The sequence below is a fragment of the Taurulus bubalis genome (assembly GCF_910589615.1).
Source record: "Taurulus bubalis genome assembly, chromosome: 5".
Lineage (NCBI taxonomy): Eukaryota > Metazoa > Chordata > Actinopteri > Perciformes > Cottidae > Taurulus > Taurulus bubalis.
Genome location: NC_136593.1, coordinates 28,420,892 through 28,443,708, shown reverse-complemented (window position 1 = coordinate 28,443,708; position 22,817 = coordinate 28,420,892). Strand labels below are relative to the sequence as shown.

Below are 22,817 nucleotides of genomic sequence, written 5' to 3'. Positions count from 1 at the left end.
ACATCCCAACTGATTAGGGTTGCAAAATTCCGGGAATATTCAAAGTTGGAAACTTTCCACGGGAATTAAGATGAATAAACTGGAAATGTTGTGGTAGTTTAACTGTATTTACCTTGTCATAAGCAGACATGCATGCAAACATTTATAATGCAACTTTTAAAAATGACATTTTGTGAGTAGAACTTTATTCTTTCATCGAACAACGAAAGCATGAACGTTGAATAAAAAAGGTGTATTCCCTATGATCACCACCCCCCAACCCACATTTTTATGTTGAGAGCTATAATTGAAATCTATGTGTCTGCAATACCGCTCTTGGCCTCTACGCAACTCGGCGCTCTCACGCTTGCCAGCGTAGGGCTGAAACGTTCAGACGCAACACTGCTGACAGAGAGGTTCAAAACCAACAGAACCTTTATGTTTCTGGCAGACAATGTTCCCAACCAGCTGCATTCAGGGTCCAGCTGAGCTTGGCGTGCACAGTCTTGTTCTCAACTACATTTACGTTCCCTGTTATAGGCTTTTGCAAAAGGGAGGGAAAGAGTGAGTGCATCACGAGGCAGAGAAAGAATGCAGCATTGGAGAAAGGTGGTTTTTTACAAGCAGGGACATGAAACAAGTCGCCAGGGTCTTTTAAGAGGGAAACGTTTGAGGGAAGGATTTTACTCAATGCTCAAAGCGCTGCATTGTTTTGCTGTTGAAGGTTAATATGGAAAATATGGCTTTCACATTCTCACTTTTAAAGTCGGCTACACAGCCAGAACATAATTCAACATTTTTGGAACCTGTGAAAGTTGACGAAAAGGCAGATTGTCCAAGGTCCTATAGCGATAAAGAAGAACACTGATCATTAAAAAGAAAAAGAGCCCTCACCATATTTCTTATTGCCAAACAAGCCCACATTGCCAGAGACACACACGGCGCCATGCGCCAGTCCTTCTGGTGGCAGAACCAAAACAACAAGCTGCGTCTTAACAGGTTCCTTCGGGGTTCTGACCCGGCGCCTCCTGGTGTGTGTGGGCCAATCAGAGGCTGAGGTGAAGAAGCAAAGGACAGGAAGATGCTGAGGCGTGGGCTGGGAAGCTTCAGAGCGAATAAACACACACACACGCACAGCGCTCACACACACACACACACACACACACACACACACACGAGCACACTGAGCTCCGTGAGGCTGCCGGGTCGCAGCTGGCCGTTGTTTGAAGGCCGAGGTTGAGAGGAGGGAAGTATTGGAGACTGTTCCACCTCTTTGTTCCTTTATCTCCCTCTGTTCTGAGCTTTTCCCCCCATTTGCACTCCAGTGTCTCCATTCCCCTCCTCTCTTTCCTCCCCTCTTCATCCCTCCTTGGTTCCCCCGGGAGGGCAGGAACGAGAGGACAGATAATATCAGCGCAGGCCTTACACCATTACCTTCTGTCTGATAAACCGCCCGGACACTCCATCACCCTCTTTCTCTCACTCTTTCACCAGCGGGGGAAAAAAGCAGCAGACACAGAAGGGCAGAGGAGGAAATGTAGTTTGTGAGAGGATGTGTGTGTCTGTGTGTTATTCTTCTGTGTGCGGAGTGAGCAGCTGTTTGTTAAAGGAGAAATGGGAAGTATCAGGGGTCCTGATGGCAGCCAATTAAGGGAGATACAATGATGATGAATTGCAGTCGGGCAGCAGAGACGGACGCTCAGGCACACACACACACACACACACACACACACACACACGCACACACACACACACACACACACACACACACACACACACACACACACACACACACACACACACACACACAGCAGAAGGGGAAAGCAGCCATACGGATTTGGAGAAGGAAAGGAGAGAAAGGAAAGTAAAAGAAAGGAAGTTTGGAGGCAGATGGATGAAACGAGGGAGCAACAAGAGATGAAGAAGGAGAGTTTGGAGGAGAGAGAGAGATAATCTGCTCTCTTTCTGATGGGAAATGAGAGAAGGATGGCAGACGAGAGAGATGGAGGGATAGATGGACGAATACATTGATAGACAGAGCAAATAGAGAAGAGGCCAAACACATCAAGCACACTGGTGTGTGTGTGTGTGTGTGTGTGTGTGTGTGTGTGTGTGTGTGTGTGTGTGTGTGTGTGTGTGTGCAGATTCAAACTTCTCTTCTGACTCTGAAAGTTTTCTGGAGTTGGGATTCGTTCAAACACACAACTGACCGTAAAAGCTAAATACTGTAAATGACATAGGAAGAAATCCCGACGATGTGAACACACACATAAAAACGTGCACATAAAAACGTGCACGGTTCTCGCGGCGGCGCGGACGAGGCTAATGAGGGCCGCGGCGCTGGTCGGAGGAGGGAAGGAGCAGCGGAGCGCGGCGCGGTTTAATGAGATATAAACACTAGACCTGCCACCGCAGCCACAGCACACACTGACACTGTTTTAATTGGCTTGCCGAGTGTGTGAGTGTGTGTGTGTGTGAGTGTGTGTGTGTGTGTGTGTGTGTGTGATATATTTATAGAGCGCTGCAGATTGAGAACCATTCGTCGTTCCACTACTTCCCAGATCATGTGATGCCTCCGACAGCACTGATCCCAGGTGGATTGTGGGCACTACTTTGTGTTTGTTGGTGTCAGGGAGGTTGTGTATGTTTGTTGGTGTCAGGGAGGTTGTGTGTGTTTGTTGGTGCTCGTGCACATTGTGTGCTCGGCCTGCTCTCCTCTCCATCGTCCTGAAGCAGCTGAACGTCGGAGACGGAGAGAGAGAGAAGGCGTTCCCCGATCCTCTGCCCTCTCTTCCCTCACTGCATTCCTTCATTCTCCAACACCCTCCCTTCTCCCAGTCGTCTACCTGTCTCCGTCTCTTCCTCCTCCTCTCCTGCTTCCTCTTCATCTCTGTCCCGTCATTGGCTCTCTGCCTCTCCTCCTCTCTGACGGGTGAGAAGCAGAGCTCCCGCGCTCCGGTCCTGGATAAATAAGAATTAATTGCTGCTCAGCTATCAGCATATGCCAGCTCCTCCACCCATCCTGCACCTCACATCCGTCATCTATTTCTCACGTCTGCTTCTCTCCTTGTATCTCTGCAATCTGTAACCTTTACTCTCGATCCTCTCTCTCTCTCTTATAGCAGTGCTCCACCCTTCAATGTGTGATGGATTGATGGGCGAGGGAAGCTGCAGAAGTGAGAGTCATAGCAAGAGTCTTGTGCTATTAGCCTGATGAGGAGAGAGGAGAGGAGAGGAGGTGGTGAACCCAGAGGCCTCCATGTGCATGTCTGAATGCAGTCAGGGATTTTACATCCAGTCCAGTAGCATCATGCTAACCTGCAGGGAATGTCTTGTATGTAGAGACAAGCAAACAAGGCTCCATCTCCATAGTATGGAACATATGATATCCCATAACAGCCTTTTCACTTGGTGTTGTAATTCAATGCATGAGAAACTTTTATTATAATATGTATTGCCCCATGCAGATGGGTATAACTGTTTACGCTCATGAATAGCAAATGAAAGTTTCAGAGCTTAAAGTAAAAGAGTAAAGAGTCAGTGGGAATAGTGCATTTGCTGCTATGCATGTTTAAGATAAAATAATCCTTTACTAGTCCCGCAGTGGGGAAATTACAGGATAACAGCAGCATTGTTTACAAGTCAATAAAAGATAAACATTAAGTAATATAAATAAACAGTAATAAAAACAGTAAATAAGAATATTAAATATACAGACTGAATAAATAAATGAATGAGTTAAACGCTCCTCCTGTTTGGGAGCTGTCCTGCAGCTCTGCTCCTGTTGGAGGGCAGATGTCGGTGGTCGGAGGGAGAACGGCCCCCGTGAGTTGAGAGGCGGGAAAAAGAGGGAGAGTAATGGAAATGTGGACGTTTCTGCAAACGGCCAGAATTGAGGCTTTTGTCCAGGGAGAAGTCTCGTAAGCTTTCGCTTAATGCGGCGGCCAGGAAATAAGAAACACGGCTGTGGCTGCATTATTTTCCCTCCAGCCAGCACTTTTCTCCCCCTCGCTCTTTATTTACATCAATGAAGGAAGTGTGTGCGCCAATTGTGCAACTATGTACGTACGTGTGTGTGTGTGTGTGTGTGTGTGTGTGTGTGTGTGTGTGTGTGTGTGTGTGTGTGTGTGTTTGTGTTTGTGTGTGCATCCAAGAGATAAGCTGGGTAGCTGGGTCCGGCCATGCCCTCCAATCCTGTTAGCATTAGCGATTAGCACTGGCTAACAGGTCTCTATTATGAACAGAGGCTGATTCCTCGCTGCCTGACCACACACACACACACACACACACACGTGTACACACGCACACACATACGTACACACACACGCTAAACTAAGCTAACACACACACACACACACGCTAAGCTAAACTAAGCTATAGGAAGGATTACTACTTGATCCTTGATTAGGAAGCCATATCTGCCTGGAAGTTGTGTGTGTGTGTGTGTGTGTGTGTGTGTGTGTGTGTGTGTGTGTGTGTGTGTGTGTGTGTGTGTGTTGTGTCTATACATTGACTTAGAGGCAGAGCACATTGTACGCGGGTCAACCTCCAGTCTCTGTCCACTGCTTCTCTTTCGCTCTGTCCCTGTGGCTCTCGTTAGAACGGCTTCACAAAACTATTTTCAACTTATTACTAGGATTAATCTGGATTGGAAGATGTGTTCAGGTCTTAATATTTGATAACACACATCATCCCCTAGGGAGGAAGGGAAGAGGAAGCGTAACCTCTTCCAGCCCAGGTGTGGGCTTGCCCTGGGCTAGCTTGGTATTTTTAGCCGTCCATCTTGCACATGCTTTCAAAATGACTAATTATCAGGCGGTGACCCTCACAGACGCAGCCCTGCCTCCTCCAGCCTCCTTGTATCCTTCTTCCTCCTTCAGCCTCCTCCAGCCTCCTTGTATCCTTCTTCCTCCTTCAGCCTCCTCCAGCCTCCTTGTATCCTTCTTCCTCCTTCAGCCTCCTCCAGTCTCCTTGTATCCTTCTCCCTCCTTGTGTCCTTCTCTCTCCTTGTGTCCTTCTCTCTCCTTGTGTCCTTCTCCCTCCTTGTATCCTTCTCTCTCCTCGTATCCTCCTCTCTCCTTGTATCCTTCTCCCTCCTTGTGTCCTTCTCTCTCCTTGTGTCCTTCTCTCTCCTTGTGTCCTTCTCCCTCCTTGTGTCCTTCTCTCTCCTTGTGTCCTTCTCCCTCCTTGTGTCCTTCTCCCTCCTTGTGTCCTTCTCTCTCCTTGTGTCCTTCTCTCTCCTTGTGTCCTTCTCCCTCCTTGTGTCCTTCTCTCTCCTTGTGTCCTTCTCTCTCCTTGTGTCCTTCTCTCTCCTTGTGTCCTTCTCTCTCCTTGTATCCTCCTCTCTCCTTGTATCCTTCTCCCTCCTTGTGTCCTTCTCTCTCCTTGTGTCCTTCTCCCTCCTTGTGTCCTTCTCTCTCCTTGTATCCTTCTCCCTCCTTGTGTCCTTCTCCCTCCTTGTGTCCTTCTCTCTCCTTGTATCCTTCTCCCTCCTTGTGTCCTTCTCTCTCCTTGTATCCTCCTCTCTCCTTGTATCCTTCTCCCTCCTTGTGTCCTTCTCTCTCCTTGTATCCTTCTCCCTCCTTGTGTCCTTCTCTCTCCTTGTATCCTCCTCTCTCCTTGTGTCATTCTCTCTCCTTGTGTCCTTCTCTCTCCTTGTATCCTCCTCTCTCCTTGTGTCCTTCTCCCTCCTTGTGTCCTTCTCTCTCCTTGTGTCCTTCTCCCTCCTTGTGTCCTTCTCTCTCCTTGTGTCCTTCTCCCTCCTTGTGTCCTTCTCCCTCCTTGTGTCCTTCTCTCTCCTTGTGTCCTTCTCTCTCCTTGTGTCCTTCTCTCTCCTTGTGTCCTTCTCTCTCCTTGTGTCCTTCTCTCTCCTTGTATCCTCCTCTCTCCTTGTATCCTTCTCCCTCCTTGTGTCCTTCTCTCTCCTTGTGTCCTTCTCCCTCCTTGTGTCCTTCTCTCTCCTTGTATCCTTCTCCCTCCTTGTGTCCTTCTCCCTCCTTGTGTCCTTCTCTCTCCTTGTATCCTTCTCCCTCCTTGTGTCCTTCTCTCTCCTTGTATCCTCCTCTCTCCTTGTATCCTTCTCCCTCCTTGTGTCCTTCTCTCTCCTTGTATCCTTCTCCCTCCTTGTGTCCTTCTCTCTCCTTGTATCCTCCTCTCTCCTTGTGTCATTCTCTCTCCTTGTGTCCTTCTCTCTCCTTGTGTCCTTCTCTCTCCTTGTGTCCTTCTGTGTTCTGATCTGTTGACATTTCCATTACTAATTGAGTGAAAGCTCATCACTAACCAACTCCGTCGGTCTGTTTCTCTCCTCGGGTCAAAGACTGGAGACACAAGCATCGTTTCCTTTGTTCTCTACGGGTTCAAATATTGTAATAATATCACTGAATATAGAACGTAGTGATTTTTGTGGCTCTATTTCATTTTCTCTCTCTCCACTTCACATATGCAAATCCTGACCTTTGGAGAGTAAGTTGCTTAATGTTTGCATTTCCATATCTGCTGTGCAGTGAATAAAGCATGCTCAGGGCTCATGTGTGTTGTGAGCAACACCGGTGGTTCAGTATGAAAGTTTAATAAGCTTTTGGTGCAATGAGAGGAGAAGCGCTGTGGATCATAACCCAACCTTTCCTGTGCTGCCCGTTAAACACACACACACACACACACACACCTCTCCTCACTAAATATGCATGTTGTTGTTGAGTGAAGGGACAAATCCCAGTTTCCCCTGAGCCAACACACCTGTAACATGGGCAATGGATGGAGGGCAGGCCGTGTTGTTTTAGCACTTCCACACCGTGTGTGTGTGTGTGTGTGTGTGTGTGACGACTTAGGGATGGGTATCGTTTGGGTTTTTCCCGATACCAGCGCCTGAACCGATATTTAAAAAAAAGAAGAAGCACAAAACCATGATCGACGACATTAAAGAAAGGCTTTTTTTATTGCCAAGGCAAAAAAAATATCTTAAAATTGAACAATATATTAACTGTTTAAAGTATACTATACATATCAATAAATACAAATCAAATGACTTCTAACTACAGCGTCAAACTTTTTACCGAAGCCGCTGTTGTCGGACATCACATGAACATGATGGCGAGGCTGTGTCTACGTCCGTCCAAGACTGGGAGGTCTGAGACGGAATGATTGAAGGCTTATGGGTAGTGGAAACACAACCCACCCATCCCATAATGCGTGTACTCAGCAACTCTTTTGCACAAATAGACAGAAACGGCCAAATAATATTTCAGTGCCCTGCCGAGTGAGTTTCCACCTGAGGAGCTCGTGTGTGTGTGTGTGTGTGTGCGCGCGTGCGCGTGCGTGTGTGTGTGTGTGTGTGTGTGTGTCCTCGCGTGTCCAACATTTCTTCTGGGTTTGTCATTCTGGCTAAAACAATTAGCACCCATTCCTCTGAACGAGCAATGATGTCATGTTTATATGAAACACAGCTTGATGGAGCCGATTGGGGTTTCGACATCTTCCAGTTGTGTGTGTGTGTGTGTGTGTGTGTGTGTGTGTGTGTGTGTGTGTGTGTGTGTGTGTGTGTGTGTGTGTGTGTGTGTGAGGGTGTTGTCCACTGCAGTGTTTTAAAGCGAGCTGGTTGTCAAGAGAAGGTTTTCTCTGTTTGAAGCACCAACAATGACCAAATATGAAGCTCCCTGGCATCACGCCCCTTTTCCCCTTGCTCTCTCTCTTCCTCTCTACCTCCTCCCTTTCTCTCACCCTCTCACTCTCTGCATCCTCACGTTTTCAGTGTGCGTCCCTTTCTTCTCTCTGATTGTCTTTGCATGTGAACACACTGGCATGTTCTTTGCATCTCTTGCTCTTGTTCCCAGGCTGACTGGGTGGTCTCCTGGAGGGAGGGAGGGAGGGAGGGAGGGAGGGAGAGAGGGAGAGAGGAAGGGAGGGAGGGAAAGATTGAAGAAGCTCATAAGCTCGGACTTCAGTGGAGAGAAATAATCGCCGACATCCAAAACATGTGTTGCTGTGCGAGTGTCTTATCTCCCTGTGCGTTCATGTGTTTTTATTGATCATTTTCTGTTTCCTGTCTGTTATGCGTTCGCTGGCGTCCGTCTCCTGGAAACTGTCCCGTGTGCAGAATGCATATTTATAGGACCGTGTGCACACGCGTGTTTCTCTGGACATGTGTGGTACACGCCATAAAGGAATCTGCTCCATTTCTCCTTGTTTGACTCTGGGCGATCCGGGGGAATGAGGTAGGGGAGAGAAAGTCCGACTGAGATTGAACGGGGAGGAGGTTTGGAGGGAGAGAGAGAGAGGGAGGGAGAGAAGGAGAGGGAGAGAGAGAGAGGGAGAGAGAGAGAGAGAGAGAGAGAGAGAGAGAGGAATGTGTGAAAAGACCAAGGCAGACATGTCAGGGAACAAATTGAAAATGCCAATTTCACTTTAGCCCCCACCAGCTCAGGCGCTTCCAGGCCTCTTATTCCATGTGTAAATGAATGGTGTCCACAGAATAACACACAATCACCTCTCTATCCAGCTCGCCCTCACTTTTCCTCCCTCACCCTCGCTGCTGCATCATCCTTTCTCCACCTCGTTCCCTCTATCCGCTTTCGTCATCCATTTTCCCACCATCTTTTCTTTCTTTTGCTCCACCTCCGTCGGTCCAGACGCTCTCCAGTCTTTTAACCGTCAGCTGACGCTTCTTTCTGCTCTCTGTCCACTATCACTGGAGGTCACATGTAGGATTGTAGCTCATTTTCATTTCTGATGCTGTGTATGTATCCATTCCAAATATCCAAATGAATGTCTTTCTCTCTAACTTTCTGAAAAAGTTGCGTTGTTTGTGGTGCAGGCCGGCTCCAGGTGGAGGCACTCTGGGGTAAAGGTTTCCTCTTCAATACTTCATGGCTACTAAATAAATAAGGCATCAAAATGTGCCTGGAATTCCCCCTTAAAATACACTCGGAGAGCAAAGTCGTAGTCGACATCTTCCTTCATTTGGATATCAGCATCTCCGCCTCCAGGCCCGCTGGATGTAAATCATCCAATCGCAGAAAGTGAAGAATGAATTAATCAGCCATTCACACATTGTGACATTGCCGTGTCCTCTCATTTCCTTATCTTCTCGACGCACATTTCTTGGTCCTTTCCCGCCTCAAATACATTCCAATTCCCGATTATTACAGATGTCAAGATAAAGCTCACAGCGTCACATTGGAGTGGTGTCACATCGGAGAAGTTGTAGCTAGATTCAATCTGTGAGGGCCGCCGCCTCCGGCTCAGGGCTTTCACATGGGATGTTATCACCACTCCACGAGAAGAGAATAGTCCTGCTATCGCTCAGCCTCCGGTCAGGGGAGATGGTGACCATACCAGTGGCAGTGGGACTGGGCGTTAGGTTAACACGCCTCATCTGCAGCCTCCCAGCTCTCAGCTGCTTGTGTCCAACAGGCGACTAATGATGGAGTAGTTACTAACGCACAGTGCGTCTCAGGCTCTAGATGAATGAGCACTGAGAGGAGTGTGTGCTCCGTGTGTGAGAGGATGTAGCGTCTAAAGCTGCCTTTTATTTGCCGGTGATAATCGCGGTTGATAATTTATTTGTTGGGATGTCGGGAGGGTCTCTCAGGAGCTCTTCCTCCAGCTAACGCGCCGCCATCACGCCGCCTGTTGTCTCGTTTAAAGCGATTCCATAAAAACTGATTACGCCGACGATGAGTCAATTACGTTTCAACTCTTATTAGTTCAGGATGCGAAAAATGAAATTAGATGAGAATATTATTGTCGGAGATATATTAAGGCTTTTCATTCATCACTGGAATGGAGTGAGTCATCAGTGATGGGGATTCCAATCTCTTAATCAACTCTGTGCTCTGCCAGGCGGCGCGTTAAAATCACAATATAGCCGTCGCTCATCTCTCATCTTTATGGCCTTTCCACTGCGTGGGGATGACATGACTACCAGCCACGAGCTGAACCCAATGTAATACTTTATTAAAATACAACCATGTTGTTGGTGTAAGGAAATGATTGTTTGAGGCTGTGGATATGAGATTGCGTGTGACATTGCTAATGTTGATGCTTTGTGCTTCTTCCAGTATGCCTACGAGGGCAACGACATCAGCGACCTGCCGGTGGATTTGTCCGTGGTCTGGAACGGGAACTTTGTCATCGACAACCCCTTCAACATCAAAGGTGAGTTCATGAGGCGACGCACAGGATCGACCCGTCTCCATCTCAACCTTCAACGAGACCCTCAGGGTTCTTACGGTCATGGAGAACCTGGAACAGTCATGGAGTTTTAAAATGGTTATTTCCAGGTCTGGAAAAGTCCTTGAAAAAAATAAAATCCCCAAAAAGTTTAGTAAAAGTCATGTAAATGTGTTATATTCATGTGTTCATGACGTTCATTTACGCTGAGTTTGAAATAATGAATATGCTTTTAAAAGAAAGACTCAAAATATAAGCAGGCATCCATACAGGCATCTATATAAATGTTTATTCTTTTAATCAAACTATTGTCTCATTCATTTGAGTCATTTAAGGTTTACTGTATGCTTTGTATCCTCATTGTTAGTTTAAATACTACATTTACTCACTTTTTACTGTTTACACCCAGATTTCACTAAATGCTTGTAATGGACATTTGGTTTAAAGTTATGAACCCATTGGTCAGGATGTGAATGAACCCTGAGACACTACAGTCAATCAATCCCATAAAAACTAAAAGTAGTATCCAGGACCTGCAGGAACTTATAGATACAGAAGTTGTGTGACTCTAAAAAATAAAAAACAGCACAACTGCATAGTAAATAATTCATATTGTGAATAAAATCCCCTGGCCATCCCACCGATGGGTATTCTTTGTCTGTAAAGGGCTCATCTCTGTGAGTGTATTTGTGTGTAGCAGACTGACTGATACGCCGCAGTCCGAAGGATGAATTCATACTCAGACCTCCTCCCTTCCTTCTGAATCTGTTGAGCAAAGTTGTGGATCTGCAGTTTTTGAGTGATGAGATTTACTTCACAATCAAAAGTCCGATTTTAGACTGAGAGTAAAAAAAGCTGCTGAAAGAAAGAAAAAAAGCAGCTGCAGGTATTGTTAATTTCCCCGAACTAAAACATAATAATTGATTTCCTGTCACTGATTATAACCAGCTGAAGTATTGCTCCTGCGGCTTATGTTCTCGCTGCATGTTCACCAGCGCGGACCCCCAGCTCGCCTCCAGAAAAGGGCCGAGGGGATGATGATTAAACACACACACACACACACACACACTCCCTGCTCCACTGTGGGAGGGGACAATGAGATCACGTCTGTTGGATGTAATTACCGGTAGGACCGTCTTCGTGGTGCCGTCTCCATAATGAGTGCGTCTGCAACACATTCTCCTGCTGCATCCTCGATGTGCACGAGGAGCTGTGCACCACAGAGGGAGCCGGTTGCTTGTTCACGGTTGAAGACCTTCAGAACAGAAGATGTTGCGTCATCAGTGAAGCAGAGATGGCTGCCGGTTTGTCCGTAGCGAAAGGCGACACCGCAGAGTCACTTTGTTCCATTGATTTCCGTCATTCCTTGTCGTCCAAATGGACCAAACAAGATATCGAAGTCTCAGATTCCACATGTTCCTCGTGCCGCTCTGACTGACACGCTCTATGGTTATCACCTTTACCAGACGTGCATCTGTTTGATCTCAGGGACCTCGCTGTAATCCATAATAACGGGGTGTTTACGTTCGTAGAGCAAACACAGAAAGGCGGCGCTGGTTCTTCCAGGAGTGTTTCTAATGCATCGGTGTCTGTGCAGCCTGGAGGTGACCCACAGCCGGAGAGCTCTCCCTGCTTCACAATCATGATAATCATCCGCTGGAGTGTGAGCGGCGCTCGCTCGCCTTAAATACTGATATGTTAATGTAATTAGAGAGGAGACGTTTAGCAGCCAGTAATTGTTACAGGGTTGCTTTAAAGCTGCTCCATGACCAATGGGATTTGGGGATGGAGAGAGAGAGAGAGAGAAAGAGAAAGAGAGAGAGAGAGAGAGAGAGACTTAGTCTCAGTGACATTGAATAAGTTTGGGAATTTTTGTGTGGAAGTTGAGCAACTTGAAGTTCTCTTGAAGTTCTCCCCCTCAGGTTGTGTGTTCACTGTGATATGCAATGCTAACTATATTGATCAGGGTTCCTACGGTCATGGAAAACCTGTAAATGTGTTATGTTCATGTGTTCATGTCGTTCATTTACACTGAGTTTGAAATAATGAATATGCTTTAAAAAGAAAGACTCAAAATATAAGCAGGCATACATACAGGCGTCTATATAAATGTTTATTCTTTTAATCAAACTATTGTCTCATTCATTTGAGTCATTTAAGGTTTACTGTATGCTTTGTATTCTCATTGTTATTTAAATACTACATTTACTCACTTTTTACTGTTTACACCCAGACTTCACTAAATGTTTGTAATGGACATTTGGTTTAAAGTCATGGAAAAGTAATGAACCCATTGTATTAACTCCATGTCCCTTTCTCCTTCTCCCCGGCAGCCCACCTGTATAAGTGCTACGCCCTGAGGGGGAGCTGTGGGATGTGTCTGAAGGCAAACCCCCGGTTCGAGTGCGGCTGGTGCGTCCAGGAGAAGAAGTGCTCCATGAGGCAGGAGTGCACTCCTGTAGAGAGCACGTGGATGCACGCCACCACCGGAAACAGCCGCTGCGCACACCCCAAGATCCTCAAGGTAAGGCGTGACGGAGGCGACCCGCAGAACAGCCGTACGCCCGGTGATGTCACACATTCCTACCGGCTCATATGGACTCACAACTGTCCAAAGCTTTATTACCGTTTTTATTCAGGGTTTACTGATGTGTTTGAAAATGCGAGAGACGAGGAGGCAGAAGGAGAGGAGGAGAGGAGGCAGGAGGGGAGGAGGTAGGAGGAGAGGAGGTAGGAGGAGTTGAGGTAGGAGGTAGGAGGAGAGGAGGCAAGAGGAGAGGAGGCAGGAGGAGAGGAGGTAGGAGACGGGGAGAGGAGGCAGGAGGAGAGGAGGTAGGAGGAGAGGGGGCAGGAGGAGAGGAGGCAAGGAGGCTGGAGGAGAGGAGGCAGGAGGTGAGGGGGTAGGAGGAGGCAGGAGGAGAGGAGGCAGGAGGAGAGGAGGCAGGAGGGGAGGAGGTAGGAGGCAGGAGGAGGCAGCAGGAGGAGAGGAGGCAGGAGAAGAGGAGGCAGCAGGAGGAGAGGAGGAGGCAGGAGGAGAGGAGGAGGCAGGAGGAGAGACGACTTAGCAGCCTCCACCGTGACTGCGAGCACAACACAGATGGCCCGGCCAGGAGGAGGCTGTTCACAAACACCAAGACTGAACACACTGACATGATTAGAGATGATGGACACACACACACACACACACACACACACACACACACACACACACACACACACACACCTGAGAGTGTGTGTGTGTGACAAGAAACAGAGACTGTGCAATTGCTAATTGTGTCCCACCATGGGTGCAGAATGAGTGTGTGAATGTGTGTGTGTGTGTGTGTGACAGGCTGGGTGAGCCACGGCGTTCCCATCTGCTGCCACTGGGTCACCGTGGTGCTGGTGCTGGTCTGACTGTGACCCGGGTTACCAAGGTACTGGTCTGGCTGTGACCCGGGTCACCATGGTGGTGGTCTGACTGTGACCCGGGTCACCATGGTGCTGGTCTGACTGTGACCCGGGTCACCATGGTGGTGGTCTGGCTGTGACCCAGGTCACCATGGTGCTGGTCCTGGTCTGACTGTGACCCAGGTCACCATGGTGCTGGTCTGACTGTGACCCAGGTCACCATGGTGCTGGTCTGGCTGTGACCCGGGTCACCATGGTCCTGGTCTGACTGTGACCCGGGTCACACTCACCACTGGGACTTGACGCGTGTGCATGTGCACATGCACAAGCTCACGGACCTACACCAACACACGGAGCCCGGTGGTTTGAACCCCGCGTGAGACGTGTCTTGGCGTTCAACCCGTTTGCCAGATGCTTCCTTCTCTCCATCATGGCCCCGCCCCCCTTCCTTTAAATGTGATTTGCTCTAAAATGAGAAGAATCATCATCTCAGTCAAAACGAGTGCCATTGCTCTCCTTTTAAGTAAGTGTGAAATATATGTATGGGTTATTAATGCATGCCCATTTCACCGCTGCACACTCGTATGGCTGGAGCCCTCGGTGCATTTCCTGTGTGACACGGGTTCCTCTCCCTGAATGCGTAATGGAGATATTGGATAATTGGGGCACTGGCACATAGATAAATCCATTCGCTAATGCTCTCTCTCTCTCTCTCTCTCTCCCTCTCTCTCTCTCTCTCTCTCTCTCTCTCTCTCTTCACGCTCGCCTCAGTTATCTCTTTGAAACAAGCGTACAGAGGCAATTGGGTTGCGTGTGTGTATGAGAGAGATGGTGGGGATGTGTGTGTGTGTGTGTGTGTGTGTGTGTGTGTGTGTGTGTGTGTGTGTGTGTGTGTGTGTGTGCTCCTGCATATTGAGGGGTAAATCCTGGCCTTGGGGCAAGATGTTGGTGGCAGTCAAAAAGCGTAGAAGAGCTTCAAAAGCAGCAGGAGGAGAAATAAACTGCTGGTTTTAGCACATGAAGACAAAGGAGAAGAGAGAGAGACGGGAGGAGGAGAGAGAGACTGGAGGAGGAGAGAGAGACGGGAGGAGGAGAGAGAGACTGGAGGAGGAGAGAGAGACTGGAGGAGGAGAGAGAGACTGGAGGAGGAGAGAGAGACGGGAGGAGGAGAGAGAGACTGGAGGAGGAGAGAGAGAGACTGGAGGAGGAGAGAGAGACTGGAGGAGGAGGAGAGAGAGACTGGAGGAGGAGAGAGAGACTGGAGGAGGAGAGAGAGAGACTGGAGGAGGAGAGAGAGACTGGAGGAGGAGGAGAGAGAGACTGGAGGAGGAGAGAGAGAGAGACTGGAGGAGGAGAGAGAGACTGGAGGAGGAGAGAGAGACTGGAGGAGAGAGAGAGACTGGAGGAGAAGAGAGAGAGACTGGAGGAGAAGAGAGAGAGACGGGAGGAGAGAGACGGGAGGAGGAGAGAGAGACGGGAGGAGGAGAGAGAGACGGGAGGAGGAGAGAGAGAGACGGGAGGAGGAGAGAGAGACGGGAGGAGGAGAGAGAGACGGGAGGAGGAGAGAGAGAGGAGGAGGAGAGAGAGACTGGAGGAGGAGAGAGAGAGACTGGAGGAGGAGAGAGAGAGACTGGAGGAGAGAGAGAGAGAGACGGGAGGAGGAGAGACAGACGGGAGGAGAAGAGAGAGACGGGAGGAGGAGAGAGAGACGGGAGGAGGAGAGAGAGAGACGGGAGGAGGAGAGAGAGACGGGAGGAGGAGAGAGAGACGGGAGGAGGAGAGAGAGAGGAGGAGGAGAGAGAGACTGGAGGAGGAGAGAGAGAGACTGGAGGAGGAGAGAGAGAGACTGGAGGAGAGAGAGAGAGAGACGGGAGGAGGAGAGACAGACGGGAGGAGAAGAGAGAGACGGGAGGAGGAGAGAGAGAGAGAGAGGAGGAGAGAGAGACGGGAGGAGAGAGAGAGAGACTGGAGGAGGAGAGAGAGACTGGAGGAGAGAGAGAGAGGAGGAGAGAGAGAGACTGGAGAAGAGAGAGAGACTGGAGGAGAGAGAGAGAGGAGGAGAGAGAGAGACTGGAGAAGAGAGAGACGGGAGGAGAGAGAGAGAGAGAGAGGAGGCGTTATCAGCCTCACCTCTTCTCCACCTTTGACATTTCCAGCGTGACATTAGATCAGATCTCTTTTTGTCTCCTGCCATTGTCCTGTAGTTTCCCCACAGAGCATCACGACCACACAGGTTGAACATGACTCCACGTGTCACGTCGTTCATTCTGGAGCCTTTAAAAATAAAGATCAATAAAACCGTCTTAGTGGTTTCTTCAGGCTGCTTTGTTCATTTCTGCAGCATTCTAGCTGTTGCTAGCGGATTAGCTGCTAACTTCTTTTGGGCCGCAGAGTGTGTGTTTGAACGAGCGCCACTGTGTGATCAAACACACAACATGCGGGGACGCACACACACACACACACACACACACACACACACACACACACACACAGCTATCCGGAGCTTTCAAAGCAGCGAGCTCGAACCCGGTCGGTGTCATTTGCAAGTGTGCTATTGCCCATTTGCCGTAGTGCAGCAGTGTGCAGTCGGGTTCCAGTAATGACTCTGGCACCTCGGCACCGCTCTCCAAACGGCACCGCTGATGTTTTAGGCTCTAAATGATTGGTTTCAGACCAAGAATGTAGCTGTTGGGCTGTTGAAGTGCTATTTTTATTGTGCTGTATTTCCTCCCTCTCTACGCTGAAATTGTGCACTAAGATTAAATAGTTCTCCTTTCACAACAAGCACACACGCACAAGGGGAAAAACACACTCTAGTTCCCACAGACACACACACACACACACACACTCCCTCTCTTTCTGAACGGCCTACATTCAGATATGAAATGTTTAAAAAATCAGAGATAAACATTAAGCGACAACTTACATATGTGGCCTGCATGGTATCCTCAAACACACACACACACACACACACACACACACACACACACACACACACACACACACACACACAGTCTGTGTGTAGTGCAGCAGTGTCCTAGTAGTGGCCTTGGATGCTGCCTGGCCCTCCATCATCCATCATCTCCTGCCTGCCTTCTCCTAGGGGACAGGAAGAGCATTGCAGCTGGCCCTCAGAAACCAATTAAAACAACTGTGTGTGTGTGTGTGTGTGTGTGTGTGTGTGTGTGTGTGTGTGTGTGTGTGTGTGTGTGTGTGTGTGTGTGTGTGTGTGAGTGGGGCACTCCATTTCGCTCATTTTTTTTGCTTCTTTGTGATCTTGTGTATCTAAGTGTGTTTATGGTGTGCTCTAAAAGCTGTGATGGAACCGTGCTTCACAGCTTGGGTTCTCAATGATTTCTCCTTCATATATTGTGAGGCTGCAGTATTGGCCTTTGCCAGACTTCTTCATCTCTCTTCATCTGTATTTTCTCGTCTCGTTCTTTTCTTTTCTTCCTCGTAGCCTCTGTCCCTCATTCCCAAGTTCAACTTTTCCTTTATCGACCCTCGACCCTTTTCTCCTTCCCTTCCTGTCCTCCTTCCCTTCTCTTCATCTCGTCCTCTTATCGTCCTCCCCTCCTCGTTCCTCCTCCTGTCAGCCAGTCAAGACAGATGTTTTCCCCTTTAGAGGTCTGCATTGACCGGGCCAGACGATGGCTCTTACAGAAATAATGAAACCAGCCGGTGCTGAGAAAATACGTGCACTTATTATTCATAAGGGTAATATGACAACGATATATATCCGCTAATAGGACGTCTAAATTTAGCTTTTTATCTAAACATGTCAGCTACAGGAATATAATTGGCTCCAGTTTTGTTCTGCATGTGTGTGAGGATCTACGTCTTCAATCATAAAGTTATTCTCTTGTAACCGTGTAAACATCGAGCGGCAAAGACCCGATATTATATATTATCCTCGTCATTACTCACTTCATTACCTCCATCGATTTGTTTGTGACTTTTTGTTTCTGCGAGTCTCTCACATCTCAGATAGACATCAGAAACCTGAGGCCATGTTCATTTCATCTCTGTGCTCCTCCTCCTCCTCCTCCTCCTCTTCCTCCTATAACTAGCAGATGCTATCTGTGGCTGCCGCTCAGCCGGCCACAATGCGCCTCACACAAAGCTTCCGACACAACAGGACGAAGAGGAAAAAGAGAATTTGAATGAGCGGAGAATGCAGCGAGTGTTTAGGCTGGTGTTTCTTATCAAAAAGGGCTTTTTGTTTGTGTCGGTTAGTAACAGCTTGTGTGTGTTTTGATAAGCCAGTGCTTATGGAGACAGAGATGTGATTACCATATCTGAAGATTCTGACTGGTGCACAACTGCATGCCACTCACTCTTTGGTCTGCAGCTGAAACATAAGCAGTCGGGCACATTGTCAAAGAGACAGCGGGGGAATTAAGAAGACAGAAGTCCGGAGAGGGGAGGAGGAGGAGGAGGAGGGATGCTGGAAGATGGGAAACACTCCTTAATTGTATCACTGTGGCATTTCAGTCGTGGCCCGCGTGACATGGGCTTTGTTCCCATTGTGTGTTTCTGCTCGCGGTGTCCTGAACACCTGTGGCTCTTCCAGACCGCCACCTTTCCTATAATGATGTGAGACGGGATCACGCTCACGCACCAGGTGGGGATGGAGGTGTCGAGAGAGAGGCTCTAATTTATGTCACGAAAAGAAATAGTTTGGTTCTTTTGGAAAGTCACTTATTCTCTTTCTTGCAGATAACAGATTAAAAGCTTATTATTGTTTGTTTGCTTCATGTCTCCTGTGAGAGTGGTTTTGAACTTACTCATATTTAGTTTGGCACCACTTCATCCGTCGGCCCTGATTCAACCTGTTCCACTTTAGTGTTCTCATCTCTTTTATGTTGACCCGTAGAGCACAGCCGCACCGTTATTTGTAACTGAAGACTTTCATTCCACTGGTGTCGATGCTGCAGTGGGTTTGCCCACAGAGGACGAGTCGATGGATCCGGTGCTCTGGCGTGAAGTCAACTCCTCCATGTCACCGAGCTGGCGGCGCGACCAACTTTGCACACAAATTAATGAGCTTGTCCACTTTCTGGTGTGGCCAAAACTGATATAATATGGATATATTTGTGTTATTATCTTCATAGGGGAATACGTGGCTGAGGGGAACTTATTCAGTGATCATCCATTGTGTCTTTTCTTTTGAGGCTAGCCAGGTCAAAGCGTGACCTCACCCCCGACCATCAGCCTCTCATCCCCTCCGCCCTGCTGCGACAAAGGACCCCACCCCAGCATGTCCTAATCCAATTAGCTTTAGCCCTAATTATGCTAATAATGACTGATTAGCAAAGGGGCCATTGTCTGCGTGCTGCGCTGGATGAATGGGCCATGATTCGCGACTGAGCTAGCCCCGGGTAGCCATTAGCACCTCCGCACACCTTTTGCAGACCTCTGGGGGAAGTCGGGGAGCGGAGGTCGCTGTGTGCGGTAATTGTGTTCAGTGGATTAATCGTCTGGAGGTTAAGGGAGACGTGAGCAAGGGTCCAGGTTAATATGTGTGAGGTGGCGGCTTGTGAATGTTTGATAATGGATTCAAAGGTCTTTTCTTTTTGTCCAACTTAATGAGGTAGCAACTTAAGTGTTGGATTTATTGAGAAAGGGAGATGACCATAACGACTTCAGTGAACTGTCACTCAAATAGAAAATACAATGTGTTCAGGGTTCTTACGGTCATGGAAAACCTGGAAGAGTCATGGAATTTTAAATGGTTATTTCCAGGCCTGGAAAAGTCCTTATAAATGTGTTATATTCATGTGTTCATGTCGTTCATTTACGCTGAGTTTGAAATAATGAATTTTAAAAGAAAAACTCAAAATATAAGCAGGCATACATACAGGCATCTATATCAATGTTTATTCTTTTAATCAAACTATTGTCTCATTCATTTGAGTCATTTAAGGTTTACTGTATGCTTTGTGTTCTCATTGTTAGTTTAAATACTACATTTACTCACTTTTTACTGTTTACACCCAGATTTCACAACATGGAAATTTGGTTTAAAGTCATGAAATCCATTGGTCAGGATGTGTCTGAACCCTGTATGTTTCATGATGCCCTCCATCCCCCGTATGTTGTTACTAACGTACATCCTCTCTCTGTCCTCCTGACCAGTTGTCTCCGCAGACGGGTCCCCGGCAGGGCGGCACCATGCTGACCATCACGGGGGAGAACCTGGGTCTGCAGTTCAAAGACATCCAGAGCGGCGTCCGCATCGGCAAGGTGGCCTGCAACCCTCAGGAGGACCAGTACATCAGCGCCGAGCAGTACGTCGTCTTCACGTTGTCCAACATTGATGTGACACTGAGCACAACTCCACCGGTTACAACCAATTCTTATCCAGCAGGCGTCTGCTGCGTCTCATCTTCCAGCAGCCGAGTTAACGCGGAAGCTTCCCCATCGCTAATCATCAGAGTAATAGCTCAATCAGAATTGAATTAGCTCATGCAACCAACGATTCGTGTGTTCCATTCTGAGACATTTGAGGAGGCTGGAACACGTCTTCTAAAAACTCCGCGGATGAAAGCTCGTCAAGTGAACGCTGCACTGATTAAATTATGTCTACTGCATTCTGGGAAAATCTGAATCACGACGGGAGCCACGGACGTAGTAAACAGTCGTAGCTCTGTGTTACTGAAGCCTTTGTTTGAACTAAAAACAGGTCGCTGTTCTTTATTAATATCATGGGGAACGTATCATGGTAGAATCTGAGTAAACCGGCAGTGTGATGCTGGCAATGCACTTTTATAGCTACCCGGAAAGATAGTCTCTAAATTTATGTTGAGTTCATGCAGAAGCAAAGAAAATAGAATTGAGGACGAGGCGACGTCGGGGAAGCTCGTCACAGCCGGAGCCGTCCTCAATGTTCTATTTCCAACCATGTAGCTGTCATTTGTACACAAATGCTCCGTTTGCTTGAGTTTGGCAGCGCAGTCCCAGCTGATTTAGCTTCCTCTCTGCCTCCTCACTAAGAAGGCAACTAAGAAATGTGACTTTGATGATGTGACAGCCGGGACAGCGGAGGGATTCACACAGAACCGCCGTCGCACCAGCCGCTGTGGCTGTGGAGCGATGTTAGCTGATTGTGTGTTAACTGTTACACGTCCAAAAGCTGCCAGGTGTTTACGTTTAACCCCGTCCACCTCACGGCGGAGCATTGGCCTGTTGCCATAGCACCCGGAGGAGGAGGAGGAAGGGGGGGGGGCGCGGCTGGCAGTGAGGCTGTCACGCTAATTAAACGCGACGTTAGCCGCACGGTGCCGTTAGCGGCCCGGTTGGCTCTCGTCATTCCCGTGACCCGATCGTATCTGCAGCACAGGAAGTCGGGACAGGGTCACGGGACTGACGGCGCAGGTCAAAGGTCAGCCGGAGGAGGAGGAGGAGGAGGAGGAGGAAGAGGAGGAGGAGGAGCGCTGACTGTAGAAACACATGCTCTCTTTCTCTCCGCTCGCTTGTACTTCATATATTCACACATTTCCCTGTTTTTGTGAAATTGGATTCAAGAACACGAGGCACTTCGGGTCCTTTTAGTATTAGTAGGCATGTCGCTCACCTCCGTCATTAAATATTCAGAGCATGCGTTTGATTCCACGTTGAGGAAAGTAAATGATAGACAGAGACAGAACCCGCTGTCACCTTTTTTTATTGCCTTGCCTAACAATTTGGCACATGTTTAATTTTTTACCATCACATTCCACCTCAGTTATTGGATTGAGGAAGGGATAATTTATAGCGCTGTCACCGTGCTCGTCCTCCTCGCCGCGTACCGGCGGCTCGATGCCGCGTACCGGCGCCTGTCATCTGTGCCGTAATGAGGCGAGTGGAGTGCTTCTGACTGAGAGCTGTCCAGCATGTTAATGGTGGCCGCTGTCACGGTGGGAGACCTGGGAATAAATGAAAGGGAGAATAAAAACAATGGAAACACACGGCGTCGGAATGTGAAATTCATTGTCGCCGCAGTTGCCATGGTCACCTGCGGGGAGGATGGAAGCAGGAGAGTTAATAACTCATCTCAGGGAGGGAGGGAGGCAGAGGAGATGTGTAGGATATGAGCTCGTTCAATTAATCAGCCTCTCCTACTTTAACCCTCTCTCTCGCTCGCTCTCCTTCTCTCTCTCTCCTTCTCTCTCTCCTTCTCTCTCTCCTTCTCTCTCTCTCTCCTTCTCTCTCTCTCCTTCTCTCTCTCTCCTTCTCATCCTCTCTCTCTCTCCTCTGCACTATTGCCCTTTCTCCCTGTCTCATCCGTTCTTTCTGGCTAATTAACAGTCAAGTGTGTCTCCAGTGGGTGAAACATGAAGTGTGTGTGTGTGTGTGTGTGTGTGTGTGTGTGTGTGTGTGTGTGTGTGTGTGTGTGTGTGTGTGTGTGTGTGTGTGTGTGTGTGTGTGTCTTCTCCCCGCGGGCTACACTCCCCTCATTCAATCATTCCTCCAGTGGCTTTTCATCTGGCGGCTCGTCGTCCTGCAGAACTTCTTAATGCAGACTGCAAACGTCCTGCAATAAAACATCTGATCTGCCTTTTTGTCATTTTTATGAATGAGGCTTCATAATAATAGTGCATTATGAACTGTTACAACACGCTGCACTATGACCTGTTCCTCTGTCGGACCCGTCTCCCTATGGAAGCATCTGTTCAGGTAGAAAGAGACGCCGCTCACCGCTCCTCCTCTGTGTTTCAGGATCGTGTGCCGACTGAACGATGCGACCGGCTACAGGGTGCAGGAGGCGCAGGTGGAGGTGTGTGTGAGGGACTGCATCAACCCCGACTACAAAGCCGTGTCCACCAAGGCCTTCTCCTTTGTGGTAAGTGTGTGTTGGAAAAGCGTTGCTGCGAAATTATAGCCGAGACAAATCTTTGTTTGGGATGATTTTGGTCCAGTTGTTGACGACTCCGTCACTCATCCCCTGTCCTCTGCCTGCGTCCCGCCACAGTCTCCGTACTTCACCCGCGTGGTTCCTTCCACCGGGCCGCTGTCCGGAGGAACCACCATCACCATCGAAGGCAGTAACCTCAACGCAGGCAGCGCCGTGTTCGTGAAGATCGGACTTCACGCCTGTCGCTTTGGGAGGTGAGCGACTACAAATGACGTTTAACACCATTAGTGTTCTTAGCTCAGATTTGATGACGTAAAATTGATTTTATATTGACTTGAAATTAATATATATTAAGAAGTATTGCCACATAAAGGTATTTGTGTTGTACAGAGATATTTATTAGGTCTGGGTATCGTTTAAAAAGTTACAATAATATTAATAAACA

The 22,817-nt window shown here is 48.3% G+C and overlaps 1 protein-coding gene across 1 annotated transcript in view; it reads left to right on the top strand.

Moving 5' to 3' along the window:
- plxna1b (plexin A1b) overlaps positions 1-22,817 on the top strand; it is a gene marked incomplete at its 5' end in the record, with an annotated part of 141,134 nt that overhangs the window by 85,671 nt on the left and 32,646 nt on the right. The window contains 5 exons of the mRNA XM_079218930.1: positions 10,035-10,131; positions 12,480-12,670; positions 19,675-19,826; positions 22,237-22,360; positions 22,490-22,626. Coding sequence (XP_079075056.1) covers positions 10,035-10,131; positions 12,480-12,670; positions 19,675-19,826; positions 22,237-22,360; positions 22,490-22,626 — 701 coding nt within the window. The remainder of the gene's footprint in view (positions 1-10,034; positions 10,132-12,479; positions 12,671-19,674; positions 19,827-22,236; positions 22,361-22,489; positions 22,627-22,817) is intronic.